Here is a 20,746-nt window from a genome sequence, read left to right on the forward strand (position 1 = left end):
GTGTGTGTGTTAAATTGACATGGAAATATTAAATTATGATTTAATGAAAAATAATTATAAGATCAGGAACTAAATCTGCCACCAGGAGTCTGTAAATGTCTTAATGAGCCACCAAAGTCATTCAGGAAGGGCTCTCTCTATTGGATTGTTCAAATAATATGTTCAAAACAGTCCATGAGTGAGCAATAATGTAAAACACTGAATACCTTTCAGCAGATGATGGTGTTTCCTCTCTGAGGTCTGGTGGATATTTTTTTGACTGGTCACTCTTCAGAGACACAGAGCTGGACACACAGGATCCTGATCTCACACTGAACACACAAACACACCAGAGGAAAAGGAGCGTCACCACCTGCTGCAGTCTCTCTTATGAACACTAGAGGGCACAGTGTTTTATCTTCCTGGACTTCATTTCCCATCAGCCCCAGTACTCCTGATTGTCTCTTTGTAACACAATTAGCTCATATGGAATTTATGAATAATTAATTATTTGCTAGTGCTATAACTTTATTCATCAATTGTATTGCCTCTTTTTTGAGCAGCTGAATGTATGTTAGATTAGTTTAAGTGTTCAGTGGACTTAATGAAACATTACTTGTGTCACACTTCAAACTGTTCATTATTTGCTCACAACTGGAGTCTCTGATCTTGCTGAATACTCTAACTAGTGTTGTATTGTAAGGTTGTGTTCATTTTTTGGATGTCTGAAAAAATAATAGCGTAGACAGATCGTGTTTATTTTATTTCTGTCTACAGTTTGACAAGGAAAGGGAGAGGTTTTGATGTGATTTGTCCTTTTTCATTACATTCATATCAGACAGGGCCGAATTAACCAATGGGCATTATGGGCATAGACCTAGAGGCCCGTATGCACTTGGGGCCCCTGCGAGGGGGGAAAATGCAGATTTTGCAGCGTCTATTTAGGATAAGTGTAAATAGCGCAGATCGTTGGAATAAGCTAGTTAAGCGATTTACAACCCATCACCGTTTGACTGACAGAGACATCATGACTAAAGAGCGCAGCAGACAGCAGCGTGAGTGGCGTAGCTCGTAAAGCAATTGGCGACATGATTTGATGTGATCGATCATAAACCTTGTTCAAATCCATTTTCCCCCCACTACATATCAGATTTTGCGTACTCTTCATCATGAAGAAATAGGAATCATTAGTAAGTGTGTGTATTATGGAGGACTCAGATTCACAGAACTGGATTGGAGAGGTGTTATAGCCAAATCAGATGCATTATAAGTTTGTAGAAGTTTTACTTTTAAAAATACCCTTATTTATTTATATATATATTGTTATGATTTATGTTTTTTTTTTCCTGTTTTTTTCACCCTCCTCTCCGTTTGCTCAACCCTAGGTTTCTTATTGGTTTATTATTCTGTCCATCATCATTATGACGCTCTCCGGTTCCACCAATCCCAGGACGAGTCACAAGTATTTAAAGCCCTGTCAGTCCAGTGTGTGGTGTGCGCCCTGCCTCGGCGTACCCTTTGTGCTCCACGCAATTTGTTTGTGCAAATGCTTCGTCTATTTTGTGATCGCTCAGTTACTGTGATAATTCGAGTTGCTTGTTGAACTTTGTTGGCTTTAAGTAACATATGATGATGGTTGTGTGATTCTAAACTAAGATTTAGCGGACTTATCCGTTTTGTTTTGTTTTAGTTTAGATTGATGTTTTGTTAGATTAGTTTGAGTGTTTTGCCACCCGTGTATTTTTGAGTTTTGTAGTTTGATTAGTTTAGTTCGGGTGTCGTACACACTGAAGATCTCGGTTTTTATTTGTGTTTCTTTTTGACGCCTAGTTTAGACATTAGATTTAAGGATTGTTTTGTTTTGTTAATTTCTTTGATTTGGCTTACACTCGTTGTTCTTGTTTAAAGATAATAATTATAAATGTTTGTTTGTTTTTTTTCTCCCCCATTTATTATTGTTACATGTTTCAATTCAATTATAGAGTAAAAGCTTTAAATGAGAGTTACTGAATCTTGCCTCATTATTGATCTGTCGCACACATTACACCTGTCTCACTTAAATGTTACAGCATCCCACTTTAACATCATAAAACACGTAACATTTAATTGGTGTCAGCGGTGAGATTATATTTAAATTTATCTCTTTATGGGATGAGGTGAGACAATGTGTGTTTGACGGCGGATCAATTTTGAGTTTTGAGTGAACGAAGATTAGTGATTGCGTGGAGTTTTAGAGCATTATATCAGTATGGCTGAGTTTGATTTAAACAGTTTCGTTAGTGCACCATCTGTTGAACAATTGGATACCTTTCGAAAAGATGATTTATTAAAAATTGCTGAGCATTTCCAAATTAAAATTAGTAGACAACAGTTAAAGCGTGAAATAAAAGGAGTCATTGTCCGACATTTAAAGGAGCTGGGTTTATTGGTGCTGGCTGAAAGCTCACCTGGCGCTGACTATGTGTCTGCTGACTCTGCTCACATAGGTGCGGAGGAAGCGAGCGAAACAGCTGTTGCGGAGGGCTACGAAGCTAAAGCTGTTTTGCCGCCCTTCGAACCTTTTTCACCCTCAGAGGTTGAATCGGGAGGTGATGTGCGCCTCAAAACTCGCATTGCGAGACTCCAAAAAGAAGAGCGTGAGCGAGAGAGTCATGCTGAGAGAGAGCTGCGACTTGAGATCCGCAGGCTTGAAATAGAGTCGGAGACGCAAATCAAGTTGCGAGAGCTTGAACTGAATGCAGCCAGGCATGCACCTGTTTCTCCTGGCCAACTAGCGCAGAATGCGGCTCTTTCATCTGCCGTGACATCATCTGTCGGGACGTTTGATGTGAGTAAACATATTTCTCTTGTACCTCAATTTAGAGAGACTGAGGTTGACTCCTATTTTAATGTATTCGAACGAATTGCTTGCGCTTTGAAGTGGTCTAAGGAAGTTTGGCCTTTACTGTTGCAGTGCAGGTTAACAGGAAAAGCACAAGAGGTATGTTCTGCGTTGTCCTTAGAGGACAGCTTAAACTACGACGTTGTTAAAGCGGCAATTTTACGAGCGTATGAGCTCGTACCTGAGGCGTATAGACAGCGTTTTAGAATGCATAAGAAACATTCTAATCAGACCTATGTTGAATTTGCGAGAGAAAAAGGTATATTGTTTGACAAGTGGTGCACAGCGAATAAAGTCTCCGATTTTCAAGCGTTACGTGAATTAATTCTCTTGGAGGAGTTCAAGAATTGTATTCCGGAGCGTGTTGTAATTTATCTTAATGAACAGAAGGTAACTTCTCTGGCTCAAGCCTCTGTTTCTGCTGACGAATTCGCATTAACCCACAAAAATGTTTTTCTGTTAGCTCGTACTGAGAAAAATTCTGTTCCATCTGTTGAAAAAGATCAGTCTCGTTTGAAAAATAAAAATGCACAAATTCGAGAGGTAAGGGAGTGTTTTTATTGCCACAAAACTACTCTGCCCAAAGTTGTGCAGTCTGATAGAGGAACAAATTTTATGTCTAATCTATTTGAACAAGTGTTGAAAACTCTAAAGATTTCCCACAGAACTTCAAGTGCATACCATCCAGAAAGTCAGGGAGCCTTGGAACGATTTCATCAGACTTTAAAATCAATGCTCAGAAAATATTGCTTTGAAACTGGTAAAGACTGGGATGAGGGGACACCTCTAGTTTTATTTGCTGTGAGAGAAGCCGTGCAGGAAAGTTTAGGATATAGCCCGGCAGATCTGGTGTATGCTCATTCAATTCGGGGCCCGATTAAGATGCTGAAAGAGGAGATGTTATCTCAGGAGACTAGTGAAAAAACAACTGTGCTTGATTACGTAAGTAGATTTCGCGAACGTCTTCACAATGCTTGCTCTGCTGCAAAAGAAGCCTTAGTGAGTGCACAAATAACCATGAAATCTCACTTTGATCGGAAAACTGTTGTGCGCGATTTTAAAGAAGGCGATAAAGTGCTCGTTTTATTGCCTGTTGTTGGCTCTTCACTATCTTCACGTTTTTCGGGACCGTACGAGGTAATTAAAAAATTGAGTTGCACAGATTATGTAATTGGTACTCCGGATCGCCGCAAGAAAACTCGCGTGTGTCATGTAAACATGCTGAAAACTTATGTTCGAGAGGCATCTAATAATGAGGCGAAATTAGACCAGCCGCTCTCTGATGCACCTGTCACTTCGCTGGTCTGTGATGTAATGTCTGATCACGAAGATGATGGCGTGAAAGTTAGACACACGTACGAACAATGTGCACGTTTTAAAAACTCCGAAATCCTGGCTGATTTAGATTCTTCTCTGTTTCATCTATCTGATGCTCAGAGATGTGACATTAAAGCGCTTATAGAGGCATTTCCTTTACTTTTTCGTGACGTTCCTTCTTGCACTACAGTATTGCAACACGATATTGATGTGGGTAATTCAGCCCCTGTGAAACAACATCCGTACAGAGTTAATGCCGTGAAACGTTCTGTGATGCAAACTGAAGTAAAATACTTGCGTGAGAATGGTTTAGCCAAACCAAGCTGCAGTCCTTGGAGTTCTCCATGTCTACTGGTGACTAAAAGTGACGGATCGGCGCGATTTTGTACAGACTATTGTAAGGTGAATGCTCTGACTGTACCTGATTGTTTTCCGTTACCACGCATGGAAGATTGCGTAGATGCACTTGGAACTGCTAAATTTGTCAGTAAGTTGGATTTACTCAAAGGTTTCTGGCAAATACCGTTATCTGATCGCGCATCGGACATCTCTGCTTTTGTAACCCCTGATGACTTCATGCAGTACTGCGTCATGGCATTCGGAATGCGTAACGCACCGTCAACATTCCAACGACTCATCAACACTGTACTTATGGGAGTGCGTAATTGTAATGCGTATTTAGATGATCGTGTGATCTATTCCACTGACTGGTCGGAACACGTTTCAACGCTTCGTGAAGTATTTATGCGTCTTGAGAAAGCATCGCTAACTTTGAATCTTGCTAAGTGCGATTTCGGGAAAGCCACAATAACATATTTGGGTAAAGAAGTGGGGCAAGGACAAGTGAAGCCTATTGGAGCGAAAGTGAGTGCTATCTCTGAGTTTCCAGTACCTACCACACGCAAGGAGTTGCGTAGATTTTTGGGAATGTCTGGTTTTTACCGGAACTTCTGTAAAAAATTTTCCATTGTCGTTTCTCCTCTAACTTCCCTCCTTAGCCCTTCACGTGTGTTCCAGTGGTCTGATGAATGCCAGGCAGCCTTTGAAAGCGTCAAATCTTTACTATGCAGTGATCCTGTGTTGGCAGCACCAGTTTATGAGAAGGCTTTTACGCTGGAGGTGGACGCAAGCTCCGTGGGAGCGGGCGCGGTACTCATTCAGGAAGATACGCACGGTATAGAGCATCCAATTTGTTTTTTTTCACGCAAGTTTAATAAAGCACAGTTAAATTATTCCACAATCGAAAAAGAAACGTTAGCGTTACTACTGGCATTGCAGTACTTTGATGTCTATTTGAGTTCTAGTAATCTGCCCATAACTGTCTTCACAGATCATAACCCTGTGGTATTTCTGTCCCGTATGCACAATCAGAACCAACGGCTTATGCGCTGGTCTCTGATCGTTCAAGGTTACAACTTGATGATAAAACATAAAAAAGGATCAGAAAATGTACTGGCCGATGCATTATCTAGAGTGTGAAGAAAAAGTGGTTGAAAGTAAAATTTGTTAAAACTATATTGTTTTGGAATTTCATCCATTATAGTTTTATCTTAAGCAGGGGAGTGTTATGATTTATGTTTTTTTTTTCCTGTTTTTTTCACCCTCCTCTCCGTTTGCTCAACCCTAGGTTTCTTATTGGTTTAATATTCTGTCCATCATCATTATGACGCTCTCCGGTTCCACCAATCCCAGGACGAGTCACAAGTATTTAAAGCCCTGTCAGTCCAGTGTGTGGTGTGCGCCCTGCCTCGGCGTACCCTTTGTGCTCCACGCAATTTGTTTGTGCAAATGCTTCGTCTATTTTGTGATCGCTCAGTTACTGTGATAATTCGAGTTGCTTGTTGAACTTTGTTGGCTTTAAGTAACATATGATGATGGTTGTGTGATTCTAAACTAAGATTTAGCGGACTTATCCGTTTTGTTTTGTTTTACTTTAGATTGATGTTTTGTTAGATTAGTTTGAGTGTTTTGCCACCCGTGTATTTTTGAGTTTTGTAGTTTGATTAGTTTAGTTCGGGTGTCGTACACACTGAAGATCTCGGTTTTTATTTGTGTTTCTTTTTGACGCCTAGTTTAGACATTAGATTTAAGGATTGTTTTGTTTTGTTAATTTCTTTGATTTGGCTTACACTCGTTGTTCTTGTTTAAAGATAATAATTATAAATGTTTGTTTGTTTTTTTTCTCCCCCATTTATTATTGTTACATGTTTCAATTCAATTATAGAGTAAAAGCTTTAAATGAGAGTTACTGAATCTTGCCTCATTATTGATCTGTCGCACACATTACACCTGTCTCACTTAAATGTTACAGCATCCCACTTTAACATCATAAAACACGTAACAATATATATATATATATATATATATATATATATATATATATATATGTATATATATATGTATGTATATAAATATATATATATATTAATACTGCTTCTGTGAACTTAAACAAGTATATTTAAATTCATTAATTTTCATTAGTTGTATTGGTATTTTATTTTTTAAAGTGTGTTTTAAATGTGTTAAATGATTTACAGAACATTTCTAGTCTACAAAGATTTTACCTAATTTTATTTTAAACATGGAAAAAACTGTACAAAAGCACGCACATTCCTCTTAACTGGGTGCTCAGCCAAAAAACAGCAAAAAGTGCAAATTAAATGTTGATCAAAGGCGGCAACACCAAGGCTCCAAAAATACATATTTATTTAATTAAAAAGGCTGACACAAAGCAAGTAACGTTTAGAGCCACACGGCTGATGAAGAGCCTTGATGTTGCCGCCTTTGATTAACATTTAATTGTAAACATGTGGGCAATACATTATAGATGAATTTAATTTTTTAAATATTGTATTAATCAAGTTTTTTATTCAACTATAGGGGTGCGGGTCCAGGTAGGGGGCCAACAAGACATTGGGCTCTATTTTGACAGTCGATGCACGAAACGGAAAGCGCAGGGCGCAAACGCTTTCAGGGCATGTCAGAATCCATTTTTGATAATTTACGGACGGGAAAATCCACTTTGCGCTGTGATGCATGGTCTAAAAAGGTTGACTTTATTTTCTTAATGAGTTATAGGTGTGTTTTGAGAATAAACCAATCAGAGTCTCATCTCCCATTCCCTTTAAGAGCCAGCTGCATCGTGCCATAAGCGCATTTGCTATTTACAGGACGTAAAGTAAGTCTAAGTGGAAAAACGGTCGAGGTTACTAAAGTAACCCTTCGTTCCCCGAGGAGGGGAACGGAAGCACTATAAGTGGATTTGATTGTAAAATCCACGCATTGGGAGGTTCGGTTCAGAAGCTACTTGTCTGAAAGAGTATTGAACGGGCCAATTAAGAATGAATTGGCAGCGCAAGCCTGCGCAGGTGAGCGGCATAAGCAATCAACTGAGTATATAAGCTCACCTGGCGCCAGCAGACGCTATCCTTTTTAAGCTGAAGAGACTTTCAACAGCTAAGGGACAGTCATTATGGCGACGGAGTATAGTGCTTCCGTTCCCCTCCTCGGGGAACGAAGGGTTACTTTAGTAACCTCGAACGTTCCCCTTCGGTGGGAACTTCAGCACTATAAGTGGATTTGATTGTAAAATCCACGCATTGGGAGCCCATTGAAAGCGCCATAATGACTGCACCTTACCAACACCCCCGATTAGGAGATAGTCAAGCAAGCGTGACGCACCCACATCATGGGGGGCGCGGTCCTCCAACGTGTCCCTGGCCCTAATTTATCCTACTTCAACAGAAGTTTTACGGATTTATATATATTTTTTGGGAAGTCGTGAGCATCTAGATAATTCTAGGAAAATACGACAGTACGTTGGGAAGCGTGCAATCCCGATAGGGAGGACGCTGCGGAGGCCATCCGTTACCCAAGGGGGGATAGATGGCAGAATTTACATATGGACTAGCCCTAAAAAGGGGGAGTACGCATAGCAAAAGAGTGGTTAGCGGGGAGGGAAGACACGGGTCCGCCCAGGGGGGGGGACTTAACCGTGGCTGAATAAGCATATGGGATCGCCTAGTGGGGAACACGCATAGCAGGCACCTTTACCCAAAACGCGGGCTGACCAGCGGGCAGACCTACAACGTAGTGGGCCAGCAAGTGACTCCTCCGCTGAGTCAGTGCTGGGGGCCACGGAGGAATCTGCAGGGCTCACCTGATGGGGAACTTTACTGACAGATAAAAAGGCGCACGTATCTCCGTGTTAGGGAAAATGGCGCAGCAAGCGTGTTTCAACACCCTACCGAATTGTTTCCTCAATCACCAAGGGTTACCTAATACCCTTGAGGAAACCGGCTCCACTCGCAGATTGTAAAACCTTGCAAATGTGTTGGGTGTCACCCAGCCCGCAGCTCTACAGATGTCTGTTAGAGGGGCGGCGCGTGCGCGCGCTCGAGAGGATGCGAAGCTCCGAGTGGAGTGCGCACGCGCTCTCGGGGGACGCGGCTCATCTCGGCTCTGATAGTGAAAGAAAGGCATCCACAATCTAGTGGGAACTTATTTCGGTACGGCACTTCCCTGCTGCCGACCGCTATAACAGACGAAGAGCTGCTCAGATGATCTAAACTCTGAGTGCGGTCCGGATAATACGCAAAACGCGAACTGGACAATAAAGAAGGGCTGGGTCTGCCTCCTCCGAGGGCAGCGCTTGCAGGCTCACTACCTCGTATTAAAATGGAGTGGTAGGAACCTTGGGCACATATCGCGGGCGGGGTCTCAGGACGTGAGAGAAGCCAGCCCAATTACAGGCACGAGTCACTGACCGAAAAATGCCTCCGGGTCCCCGACCCTCTAATCGATATCAACGCGACCAGCAGAGCTGTCTTCAGGGACAGAAATATACTGAGTCGAGGATCGAAGGGATCTGACGCGGCTTGTGTAGCGAGGGCGAGATCCTAAGAGGGCATGAGAGGGGGCGGGGTGGATTAATTCGCTTAACGCCCCTGAGGAACCGGATGATGAGGTTATGCGTTCCCACGGTGCTGCCAGCCACCGCGTTATGAGAGCGGAGATGGCAGCCACGTAACCTTGAGTGTGGAGGGCGACAGCCTGCTCTCCCGCTTCTCTCGGCGTAAAGAAAGCACAACGCTGATCTGGCAAATTACGGGGGTCTTCTCAGCGAGAGACACACCATTCAGTGAATAGACTCCACGTCAGGGCATAGGCGCGCTCGGGGAGGGGGCTCTAGCCCGAGTGACGGTATTAGCCACCGCAATTGGAGGTTACCTAAGTCTTCCTCGCGTCTAAAAATCTCCAAAGATCGGCGAGGGTGCCAGGTGGTGCCCTGTCCCTGAGAGAGTAGGTGCTCTCTCGAAGGGACTGCCAGGGGAGGGCTATCGCGAGGGAGAGCTCTGACATCCAGGTCCGGTTGAGCCAGAGGGGCGCAACCAGCAACCTGTTCCTCGTCCTCCCTGACCTTGCACAGTAACTGCGCGAGCAGGCTCACTGGGGAAACGCGTATTGCTCGTGCCCCGAGGCCAGCTGTAAGCCAGTGCATCCGTGCCGAGAGCACTCGGTCAGGGAAAGAACAACTGGCAATGAGCGATCTCGGGGGAAGCAACAGATCGATCTGGGCTTCCCCGAATCGCGCCCATATCAGCTGAACAGACTCGGGGTGGAGTCTCCATTCTCCAGGACGCAAGGCTGCCGTGAAAGCGCATCGGCTGCACGGTTGAGCTTGCCTGAATATGAATGGCGTGCAGCAATTTCAGCCGCGGATGACTCCAGAGGAGCAGACGGCGGGCGAGCTGAGACATGCGGCAAGAGCGCATACCCCCTATACGGCTGATATACGCCACCGCCGCCGTACTGTCCGTCCTGACCAGCACGTGTTGCCGCTCCAACACCGGAAAAAAACGGTGGAGAGCGAGGAACACTGCCAACAGCTCCAGGCGATATGCCAATGCAACTGGGTACCTTTCCACAGGTCCGCAGCCGCATGCCCGCAACGCACAGCCCCCCAGCCCGTGTTGGAAGACTGGACGCCTGTTCTAGAGACACCCAGGCCTGTAGGAACGAGGGGTCGCTCCAAGGGCTGAGGGCGCGGCGACACAGCGCAGTAACAGAGACTCGGTGTGCGCGCGCGTGCCATGCGCGTCTAGGGACTCGATCGTGAAGCCAGTGCTGAAGTGGTCTCATATAGAATAATCCGAGCGGCATGAAGCGGCTGCGGATGCCATATGCCCCAGGAGCCTCTGAAATAGTTTCAGTGGGACCACTATTTTACTGTCGAGCTCTCTCAGACAGTACAGCATCAGCTGAGCGCGCTCTCCGGAGAGGCGCGCTGCCATGGTGACCGAGTCCAGCTCCAGCCCGAGAGAAGAGATCCTCTGCATGGGGGCGAGTTTGCTCTTTTCTCGGTTGACCTGAAACCCCCACAGGTGGAAGTGCCAGAGCACTTTGTCTCTGTGCATAATCAACTCTGTGCATAATCAAAAGAGAGGGCAAAATTCAGCCAGTCGTAAAGAAATTGAGTATGCAGATGCCCGCGAGCCGAAGGGGCGCTGAGGCACCCTCCGCGGGCTTGGTGAGGACCCGCGGAGACAGAGAGAGCCCGAAGGGGAGGGCTTTGTATTGCCAAGCTCGACCTTCAAACGCAAACCGCAGAAACTGTCGGTGGCGAGGAAGAGTGGAGACATGGAAATACGCGTCCATCAGGTCTAATGCTGCAGACCAACCCAGAGGACGAACGCACCGGAGGATGCGCTTCTGCGTGAGCATTCTGAACGGCAGCTTGTGCAGACAGCAGTTCAAAACGCGCAGATCTAGGATTGGCCGTGACCCACCGCTCTTTTTGGGCACGATGAAGCGTGGGCTGTAAAACCCGCTCTCCATCTCAGCTGGAGGGAGCGGCTCGATTGCATCCTTCGCCAGGAGGACAGCAATCTCCTCTAGCAAGACAGGGGCGGACAGGGGGCTGACCCTGGTGAATACACACCCGTGACTTGGGGGGCCGTTTCGCGAACTGAATCGCATAGCCGAGTCTGATTGTGCGTATGAGCCACCGCGAAGAGCTGGCCCGCGCTAACCAGGCAGGCAGAGCTCTCGCTAATGGACTCATCGCTACAATCGCTGACGTACCAGCAGTGGGGCAGCGCGGAGTGGGTGTGCTGATCCGGGAAGCTCGCGGGTCCCATGGAAAAGCTGGAGGTGAGATATTTGCTCTCACTCCAAACCCAAGCTCCGGAGGGGAGGCTCGAGGGGTGGGAGAAAGGAGACCGTCCTCCCAGCGCTCGTGAGCCACTGGCGAAACGCACCGAATCTGCAAGCTAGAAAGCATAGCGTCCCAGACTGCCAGATTTCGGGCTGTCACATCTGGGGAAGTGAAAAGTGCCCTTTCATAATGTTTTCATGGCAGTAAAAAGTGCCGTTGGAAATGGGGCCCCGCCCTCCAGCGGGGAAAGAGCAAGTTCCCTCTTCTCCAGATGGCCTGTCCCAGGGGCGCTTCGCGGTCCGTTGCCGGACTTAGCGGCGTTCTGGGCAGGGGGGCTGCCTGCTTCCGAGGTGCCCGACGCGCTCGCTTCGCCGGAGGCGTGTGCGGGGGCGGAGCAGCTCTCGTAGGCGGGCGCCTTCGGCGAGGAGCAGGTATGAATGGCACGGCGGGCGGAGCGGGCTACGGACCGCCGATAAGACATCACCCACCAACTGCTCTCTCACCGCCTTGAATTCCTGGGTGAATTCACAGACAGTGTCGCCGAACCTGGCTGGGGATATGGGGAAGTCAAGAAAGCGGACTTTGTCGACTTTGCGCATATCAGCCAGGGGTGGCGCTCCTGGACCACTAATGTGGACATCGTCTTCCCCAACGCACACGCAGCGGACTCAGTAGTCCGAAGAGCTAAGTCGGCGGCGGTGCGAAGCTCGTAAGCCTGGGTTGGACCCACCCTCGTGCAGCTCGGCCAGCGCCTGCGCTTGGTAGCGCTGGTAGGTGGCTATCGCATGCAAGGCGGAAGCAGCCTGGCCCGCAGCTATGTAAGCTCTAGCTCCGAGGGAGGTAGATAACTTACAGGCTTTGGATGGGAGACGAGGCGGACCCCGCCAAGAAGAGGCGCCGCGCGGATTTACCGCCATCGCGCACTCAACCTGTGGAATCGCCACATACCCCCTGGCTGTTTCACCGTCAAGAGTGGTTAGGGTGGAGGAACATGCAGCACGAGCAAAAAAAGTGCTTTACAAGACTGCGTGAGCCTACTGTGCACCTCCGGGAAGAAGGGAACGCCCCTCTAGTCGGTCCGGCCGCGGAGCTGGGGGATAAACCATCTCCAACCCACGGCCGAAGCAGCCCGGGAAAGCACGGCTAACATGTCCGTTTCAGGATCCGTAGTGACAGCGCTCACCAGCCCGAAGGGGGCGAGCGGGTCTGGATCATCATCGGACAATGAAAGCCCACCCTCCGATGCCGCAGTGGACATCTGGTCTCCGGTGTCATCGGGCGTAAGGGCTACCATCTGTTAGACGGATCGCTTCCCCCGCCCGAAGCTTGGATGGAGCGCTTAGAGGAGCGGGAGGTCCGTGGGCCCGTGGGCGACGGATTATCTCTCGCTGAAACCCTCAGATCTGCCCGAGTGCCCGCTGCAGAGCAGGGGACAACTGGGGTGGTTCGCCCTTTTGCAAAGGCTAACCGCGATCTTGCGCAACAGTCATGGCATCGCAATGACGACATGAACTGCCCGCGAGCAGCGCATTAACATGCTGGACCCCCAGACATGTAACGCAGTGCCCGCGCCCATCATCCGAGGACAGGAAACCACCGCATCCAGAAACGCACAGTCGGAGCGCCGTCCTGATAAGGACAAGCTGCACGACTGTGTTGCTCTTTCTGTGAAGTTTGCAACTTTATACGCACCGCTCTGGAGGACCGGACCCAAAGAACGCCAGGCAAGGGAGAAACCCAGCTCGACCGTCTGCCACTGCGTGTACACACTCTGGACCGGGAGAATGCTCTCGTTCGCTCAGAATCGCTGGTCACAGCAGGAGGAACCCTCATCGACTCGATCAGAAAGTCTCTGAAGCGAAAAGGATAGCGTCTGCTGGCGCCAGGTGAGCTTATATACTCAGTTGATTGCTTATGCCGCTCACCTGCGCAGGCTTGCGCTGCCAATTCATTCTTAATTGGCCCGTTCAATACTCTTTCAGACGAGTAGCTTCTGAACCGAACCTCCCAATGCGTGGATTTTACAATCAAATCCACTTATAGTGCTGAAGTTCCCCCCGAAGGGGAACTGAGCATTTCACTAGCAAACAGTTAACAGTTTTTTAACAGAAAACTGTTAAACAGAGCATCTACTGCGTGAGAATGAGAGATTAATGATCTACTTTCACTTTCGCTCTCATGCATAAGGAAACCTTTATGCACAGACATCAATTAACCTATAAATAATTAATTCAGTTTGTTAAGCGCAAAGATTTGTTTCAAAACTATTTCTAAATTCAGTTCTAATTTCCAGCAAACGAAAAAATGAATAATAATAACAAAATGTGCTCAAAAACCTGAGTTATATCCTAAAACACATGCTGTGCCCCATTTGGTCTAAAACCTGACAGGTGTGCAAATCTAAGCTTGTTTTAAATAAAACAAATATTGCACAGGATCGAATGCTGGACAAATTTGTTAGTATAATGAACCACGATAGCCATCCCCTTTTTGATACAGTCCAAGCGTGTGCAAGCTCTTTTAGTACAAGATTAATTCAACCCCGGTGCTACAGAGAAAGATACAGGAAGTCTTTTTTACCAACAGTGATCAGATTGTATAACCAAAGTCATACCAGATGAATTGTGCTGAACTTGAATTAGATATTAGATATGTACAAGTGTTTACTTGTTGTTTTTGGAACCAAGGTGTGCAGTATGAAATGTAATCTTATTATTGTTTTTATATGTATGTAAATTATTTATCTATTTTTAGTATGGAGAGCTCTGCGGTGACATGTGAATTTCCCTCCGGGGATTAATAAAGTCAAACTAAACTAAACTAAAATATAAATATGGATATAATAAATAATACTGGTAATAATAATAACAATATACAAAAGCAAATTGTTATGAATGAACTGAAAAAGCCTCCTGAGATGAAGAAAGCATGAAGGCAGTGATTTTTCATATTTATGTAGGCCAGAGAATAATATGTTTTGTAATATTTTAATCCTTTATATTTATATCCTATATCTATTCTTAATATATCCTATATATATCCTTAACATGCAAACAAGTATTGCATCGCGCCATGCGCCACATTGCACCGAGAGTATGATAGGGCCCATTGTGTCCAGGAGCCTCTGAATTCTTAATCCGGGCCTGATATCAGGCTATATTAAACAGGTCTGAAACAGGTCTAATAATAGCTGGAAACGTGGCTAACGGGGAGTTTGGTGTAAGATCACTTTCATTAGGCTAACACACCCAATATTGAACATTAATCATTAAACACTTTAAAAAGTGCCACAGATAATAATAATAGTGTACATGTGTATATGTCAGACAGTTAAGAGTGTGATAGTGAAATGACAACAGCTTTCATTCTGTACGATTAGCTCGTCTGTATGACAATGTTTCATTAATCACACATGAACATGGTCATGGATTGATGTTTACGCTCATATCTGCGCTCGTTTCTACATTGCATTAATAAATGAGGCCCGTTGTGTTTGCATCTCTGTCTCTCTGTTCTGGGGATTATAGTTTTGCCATGTCTGCCATCTTGTTCCTTGGATTATTCTGAGTTTGCTCTGATCTTCACCTTGTCTTTGGGATTTTTATTGAATAGATGCTGAACATCAATCCTCTGGTTTGTGACTAATAACTTTATATGACAAAGAGGATATTTCACTACCAGAGTGTTTTCAGATGCATTATCTAAAGTCATAAACAGCAGATAAATGTGTAATGGTCAGATATTTGTCCTTATCAGGAGTATAGATGAAGACATTCAAAAGAGTCTGAAAATGATATAACACTGCTCTTGTGTTTCTTATCGAGTCTTTAAAGTGTTGTGTAAATATAATAAAATGTTCTAACAAATCCTAAAAGTCCATAATTGAGCAGTAATGTACAACACAACATACCTTTGTGCAGATGATGGTGTTTCCTCACTGAAGTTTGGTGGATGACCTTCTTTAGAGCAGTCACTCTTCAGAGACACAGAGCTGGACACACATGATCCTGATCTCACACTGAACACACAAACACACCAGAGGAATAAACTGCAGGACAAACTTCAGTCTCCTTTACAAGAGTTTATCAGACAAATATGAGTTTGTTCAGTTTAATTCAGCACTAATAGTTGACTGAAGGTCTGTCTGATCAGGTCACCAGATCGAGCTGTCTGTAATCTAGAATGATCTAAACACATTTGCTGAAGCTGTAAACTGAAGCTTTGTCAATCATTTGATCAGGCAATAGCAACACAAATAAGTGCTTTGTTGTTGGTCTTTGTTCTTCAGAGAAAGTGTTGAAATAATGGTGTAAAAACAGAGTCAATACCTGTGTTTCTCTGAGAGAGAGTCCTTTACTCGCTCCTCTGCCATACTCCAGCTAAAACATAAAATGCAGACATTAGCAGAGCTTTGAGAAAACAATCAGTCGCTGACCATCACCTGGAGATGACAATATACTGAGATGAAGAACAGCACACTTTATAGCAATCAATGCTCACTTCACGAACAACACCGCACTCAAACAGACCCGATAGTCATGCCACAGCATTCACATGCAGAAATATATATATATATATATATATATATATATATATATATATATATATATATATATATATATATATATATATATATATATATATATATATATATACACACACACACACAGGGCTTGACATTAACTGTTTTCATCACCAGCCACTTTGGCTAGTAGATCTCCAACATTACTAGCCATTCACCATGTTCACTAGCCATGATTTTGTTGTTGGAGAATATATTTTAAATGCATAAATCTGACTTTGACATGCTAAAATGACTTGGTCTAGTTTTTGTGTGATGTCCACATGCATTTCACTGTGTTCTGTGTTGTGTATGACCTTGCTTGATGTGTGTGAGCAAATGGGTTCTAGTGTAGCACCAGGCCCGGATTGGCTAATTCGGGAGAATTCCCGGTGGGCCGGTATGTTTTTTGGCCGTGAGGGCCGGTGTCTCTAGCTGCTAGCACCTTCAGCAGTTGCACTTTTTTTCACTTGTTTATTTATTTGAGCATAGACTCACTCTTTTATTCATTATTTTGCCGCAGCTCTGCTCTTTTTCTTTATTTTCTCGCAGCCCCATGGGGAAAATGCAGCCTGCAGGTTAATGACATAACATCATTCGACCCCAAACAGCGGCACCTTAGTGAAAGACTTTGAATAATTATTAGTAATGAATATTACACCTGCTCAATGAAGATCTGCTGATTCACTAGATTACAGTGTTTCTCCATTGGTTTAACTCTTTTCTTGAAACAGAAATGACGTTCTCAAAACTCTAAGATCATTTGGCAAAACACAACAGCTCACTTACAAAAGCTCATATCTTTCCCCAAACAGTTCACTCGTGTGTCAAAACTACATGATCTTCTCATTTAAACAGTCAGTTCAGCATTGTGTGAGCACTGCAAGTCAAAATGTTCAGATGTTCGGTCATCATGGCAAAGCACCACTAAAACATCCCTCATGTCCACCTCATAGTCTTAGCCCAGTCCTTCACTGACAATGCTTACTGTACTGTTTCTGTCCAGCCGACAATGTATAAAACTGAAAACAGAAATAGGATTTTAGGGTACGAGTAGCCTCCAAGGTTTGACGTCACACATTTCACTCATACTGCCAGGGAAACGGTCACTCCTTTATTATTGTAATGATCAAGCACACACAAAGCATCTTCCATATATCAGAGCAAAAAGAGTAGAGAGCTGTAATAAACTGTCATCAAATGCTCCGAGCATTCACCTACTGTATGGTGTTCATGCTGTTATGGTCTTGATTGATTTGGACAATTGAACAGACTATTGTGCATGTGATGACTTATACAATGAAATGACGCCGACACGGTTTGAAGAGAAAGACCATTAGACTGAGAATTAATAATCAGTTTAGATCAACTAGATATATATCACTTGGAAACTGTGCTAAATGTCGGCAATCTGTACTTAATCATGTGCAAAGATGAACTTAGACATTTGCAATGTGATTAAATTAATGAGAAATTCAGCTCTGTTGTGAACAATTGCCAAGTGGTTTGGAGGTTTGTCCATGTTGTTTTGAGAATGTAATTTCTGTTTCAGGAAATGAGCCAAACCAAAGAAGAAAAACTGAAATAAATCTGACATACCTTGATCAGAAATCTAAAAAGGAGAGTAAATGCTGAAGCCATTGTGGTCCAGTGGTCAGCACGTTTCATTATGACGCCTCTGACCGGAGTTCAAACCTGAGTCATTTATTTTCATTTTTAGTGCTAAGACATGTAATACTGTTTGGGTTACTTATATAGGTGTACATATTTTATTTTTTGTGTGACCACCGTTATGAAGGACTGGATATCTATAAAGAGTTCAGCACAGAATATATATTCAGATATTGCAGGAAAGGACGTTGTGCTGTTGTAAAGAGTAGTGTTGGAGATTCAGCTCCCCTTTAATCTTAAAAGCAGCTGTGTCCTTGAAAAAGACGTGATCGTGTCATTAGAAACTGAACTGGAAATGACCTGAGTTTAATATAGTCAGTGGTGAACTGAGGTGGGCCGGTCTAAGCCTTGAAACTCCAGGGCTGTAAAGGAGTCCCACTGCGGCCCTGTGTAGCACTGCAATTAGTTTTTATTATAGGAGACTTTACAGGACTCAAAATTAAGCATTTACCAAATCTATCTCTGACCACAACAAAAATACATAATTATTTCCTATCCATAAATTTTAAATGATGTGTCAAAACAAGCTCAATATAGCTGTATACATGCTCTTTTTATTTAACAAAACTGTTCTTTAATTGTCCTGGCTAAAGGCCCCAGATCACCAGTTAACCAAACAGCGAGTTAATCTCCTATTAAAGCAATCTTATTATTTATATACACACAATTAAAACATATTAACAAAAATAACAACAAGCAAAAGAAAGCTGGTGAAAAGCATACCGTGTGATAACAGGATCACGTTAACATTAGAGCTGTTAATAATCTGTTTAAAGAATGGGGAAAGAAAAGAGAAAGCAGTAACCGGCGCCGCTGCTGCTTACAAAAATACATTTATTTGAAATCTGGAGCTCTTGAAAGCAGCAGGTCTGCAGATTCACAAGCATCACCTTTTGTCCAGTCGAGTTTAAAGAGAGCAGATCGCGCCAGGTGAGTTTTTAGGCACGGTCGCTTCGCGGAAGAAAACGGGAGCGCGCACGCTTTGTAAACAGCCGCTCCCATCACATGACCTGTGCGCGCGAGTGATCTTTCTTTTGCTCGCGTGAAGACAGTTGTTTTCATCAGTCCTGCTGCTGCTGCTTCTCGATTCTAAGATCACATATGCATACTGGGCTATCTTTATTGTCAAACCCTGCTTTTAAGAAAGCTACAATTTGAAAAGTGTTTCCCGCCAGGAGCGTCTGTCTTACCCGCCGCTGCTGAAATATATACATCCGCATTCTTCCTGCCCTGCTGAAAAAACCAGCAAAGACCAGCATGATTTTCATGCTGGTCTATGCTGGTCAATGCTGGTTTAGCTGGTTTACCAGCTTGGTCTTGCTGGTGATGCTGGTAGACCAGCTTGGTTTTGCTGGTTGACCAGCTTGGTCTTGCTGGTAGACCAGCTTGGTCTTGCTGGTGATGCTGGTGGACCAGATTGGTCTTGCTGGTGATGCTGGTAGACCAGCTTGGTCTTGCTGGTGATGCTGGTAGACCAGCTTGGTCTTGCTGGTGAAGCTGGTAGATAAGCTTGGTCTTGCTGGTAGACCAGCTTCGGCTTGCTGGTCAGGCTAGTCTACCAGCTTGGTCTTGCTGGTCATGCTGGTCTACCAGCTTGGTCTTGCTGGTTATGCTGGTAGACCAGCTTCGGCTTGCTGGTCATGCTTGTCTACCAGCTTAGTATTGCTGGTGATGCTGGTCTATGTTTGGTGGACAAGCAAGACAAAACTACCACACAGATAGCATACAGTTCTGGGCCACATCTGGGCCAACTAAGGCACATATGGCTCACTTCTGGCAATGGCAGGAGACATATGGGCCAGATGTGGCCCGTATGTGTCACACCGGGTGTAGTGTGAGTTGTGGCCTGCTGTATGTGGGCCAGATGTGGCCCGTGTGTGACACATCGGGTGTAGTGCATGTTGTGTATTTTTAGTTCCGGTTTAACTTTAAATTAACGGGAGCCTTTGAAGTGGTTACAAATTATTAGAAATTGAAAATCAAAGTTAATTTGTCTTTCTAAGTCTGTACACTTTCATTTTATGAAGTAGAAAATAGAAAATAAATATTGTAAATTAATGTAATGTGATGCAAGGATTTACATTTTTCCGATTGGCTACTTCTGCCTGTGGACTGCATACCTAATGAGTGGGAGGGGCTTTTCTCTCAAACAATACACAGACTCTGATGTGAAGCATCAGCAGTTCTGTGTTTCCTGTGTTTTATTAACATTATTGTCCATCAGGCAGTGAGAGCGCTACACCTTCTCTGAAAATAATAACATTGCATGTTCTAAATAAGACTTTCTGTGATTGAAAATGATTCTTTAGGTTATTAAGAATAGGAATAAGCTATTGCTTATCCGGGAAAGTATATGTTTGTAACCTTATCACATATTAATTCAGTTTATTTCCTCAATAATGGATTTATTTTTACTTTAGGGCTGCTATGAATATAAGTTTATATTATCTGTTATATGTAAATGTTCCAGCATGAGTAAAATTCATATATTTTTTTTCATATTACCTGGTATGTCTATAAATGCAATGAGTTTCATTATTTATTATGTTTTGATCCATTAATGTTTTGTTCAGTTTCTCCATTTGAATGAATTAAGACAGTGTCCTACCGCCACCTACTGGGTGGATTTAATTTGCTATTAGTACTACTTTTTAACGAACAATTTTACAAATGAATTCATAATCTAATAATACTGAATTAAAGTGCTGTTTTCTTGGTGTTATTTTTTGCAATTCTACATTTTTATAATGATTTTGTTTGATTAAATGCCACATACAACATTGTTCTTTTTTATTTAATTTGAATATTAAATAGACATAAATGTTTTGTTTATGAATAAAATAACTATATAGAAAAAAATGTCAGAGAACTGAGCAGTAGAATGTGAATAACATGAATGTGTTCGTAAATAAGCTGATCTTTGTAAACAACACAAAGTTTTATTTACTTATTCTACAGAACACAAAAAAATTATAAAAATTAATCTGACCAATTTTAATGCGCACACCTAACCCCGCTCCTAACCCTACCCCTCACTTTGATGTCACTAGCTCTATTTGAGTGCATTGTTTCTGACATTGCATGTCAAACTGTGTGTCTCAGCTTGCATATGCACGTCTGCAATCAGATACTAATGCTTCTGCAACACAGCCCTGAGGGTACAATCCTCAGTGCTGGGAAA

The 20,746-nt window shown here is 43.8% G+C and overlaps 2 protein-coding genes across 2 annotated transcripts in view; one reads left to right on the forward strand and one right to left on the reverse strand.

Moving 5' to 3' along the window:
• LOC103910514 (protein NLRC3-like) overlaps positions 1–18,512 on the reverse strand; it is a 64,669-nt gene extending 46,157 nt beyond the window's left edge. Inside the window, exons 1-4 of one of the 2 annotated variants that reach the window (XR_012402168.1) lie at positions 18,289–18,512; positions 15,662–15,774; positions 15,244–15,351; positions 207–311 (exon numbers count right to left, since the gene is read on the reverse strand). Coding sequence is in view for 1 of the 2 variants with exons in the window: in XM_073947305.1 (XP_073803406.1) it covers positions 207–311; positions 15,244–15,351; positions 15,662–15,705 (257 nt within the window). In the remaining variant the exon portion in view is untranslated. Of the gene's footprint in view, positions 1–206; positions 312–15,243; positions 15,352–15,661; positions 15,775–18,288 lie in introns of those variants that run through there. The other variant, XM_073947305.1, reaches the window with a different exon arrangement.
• LOC101882252 (NLR family CARD domain-containing protein 3-like) overlaps positions 1–20,746 on the forward strand; it is a 305,138-nt gene that overhangs the window by 209,077 nt on the left and 75,315 nt on the right.

The sequence above is a fragment of the Danio rerio genome, chromosome 4, assembly GCF_049306965.1.
Source record: "Danio rerio strain Tuebingen ecotype United States chromosome 4, GRCz12tu, whole genome shotgun sequence".
Lineage (NCBI taxonomy): Eukaryota > Metazoa > Chordata > Actinopteri > Cypriniformes > Danionidae > Danio > Danio rerio.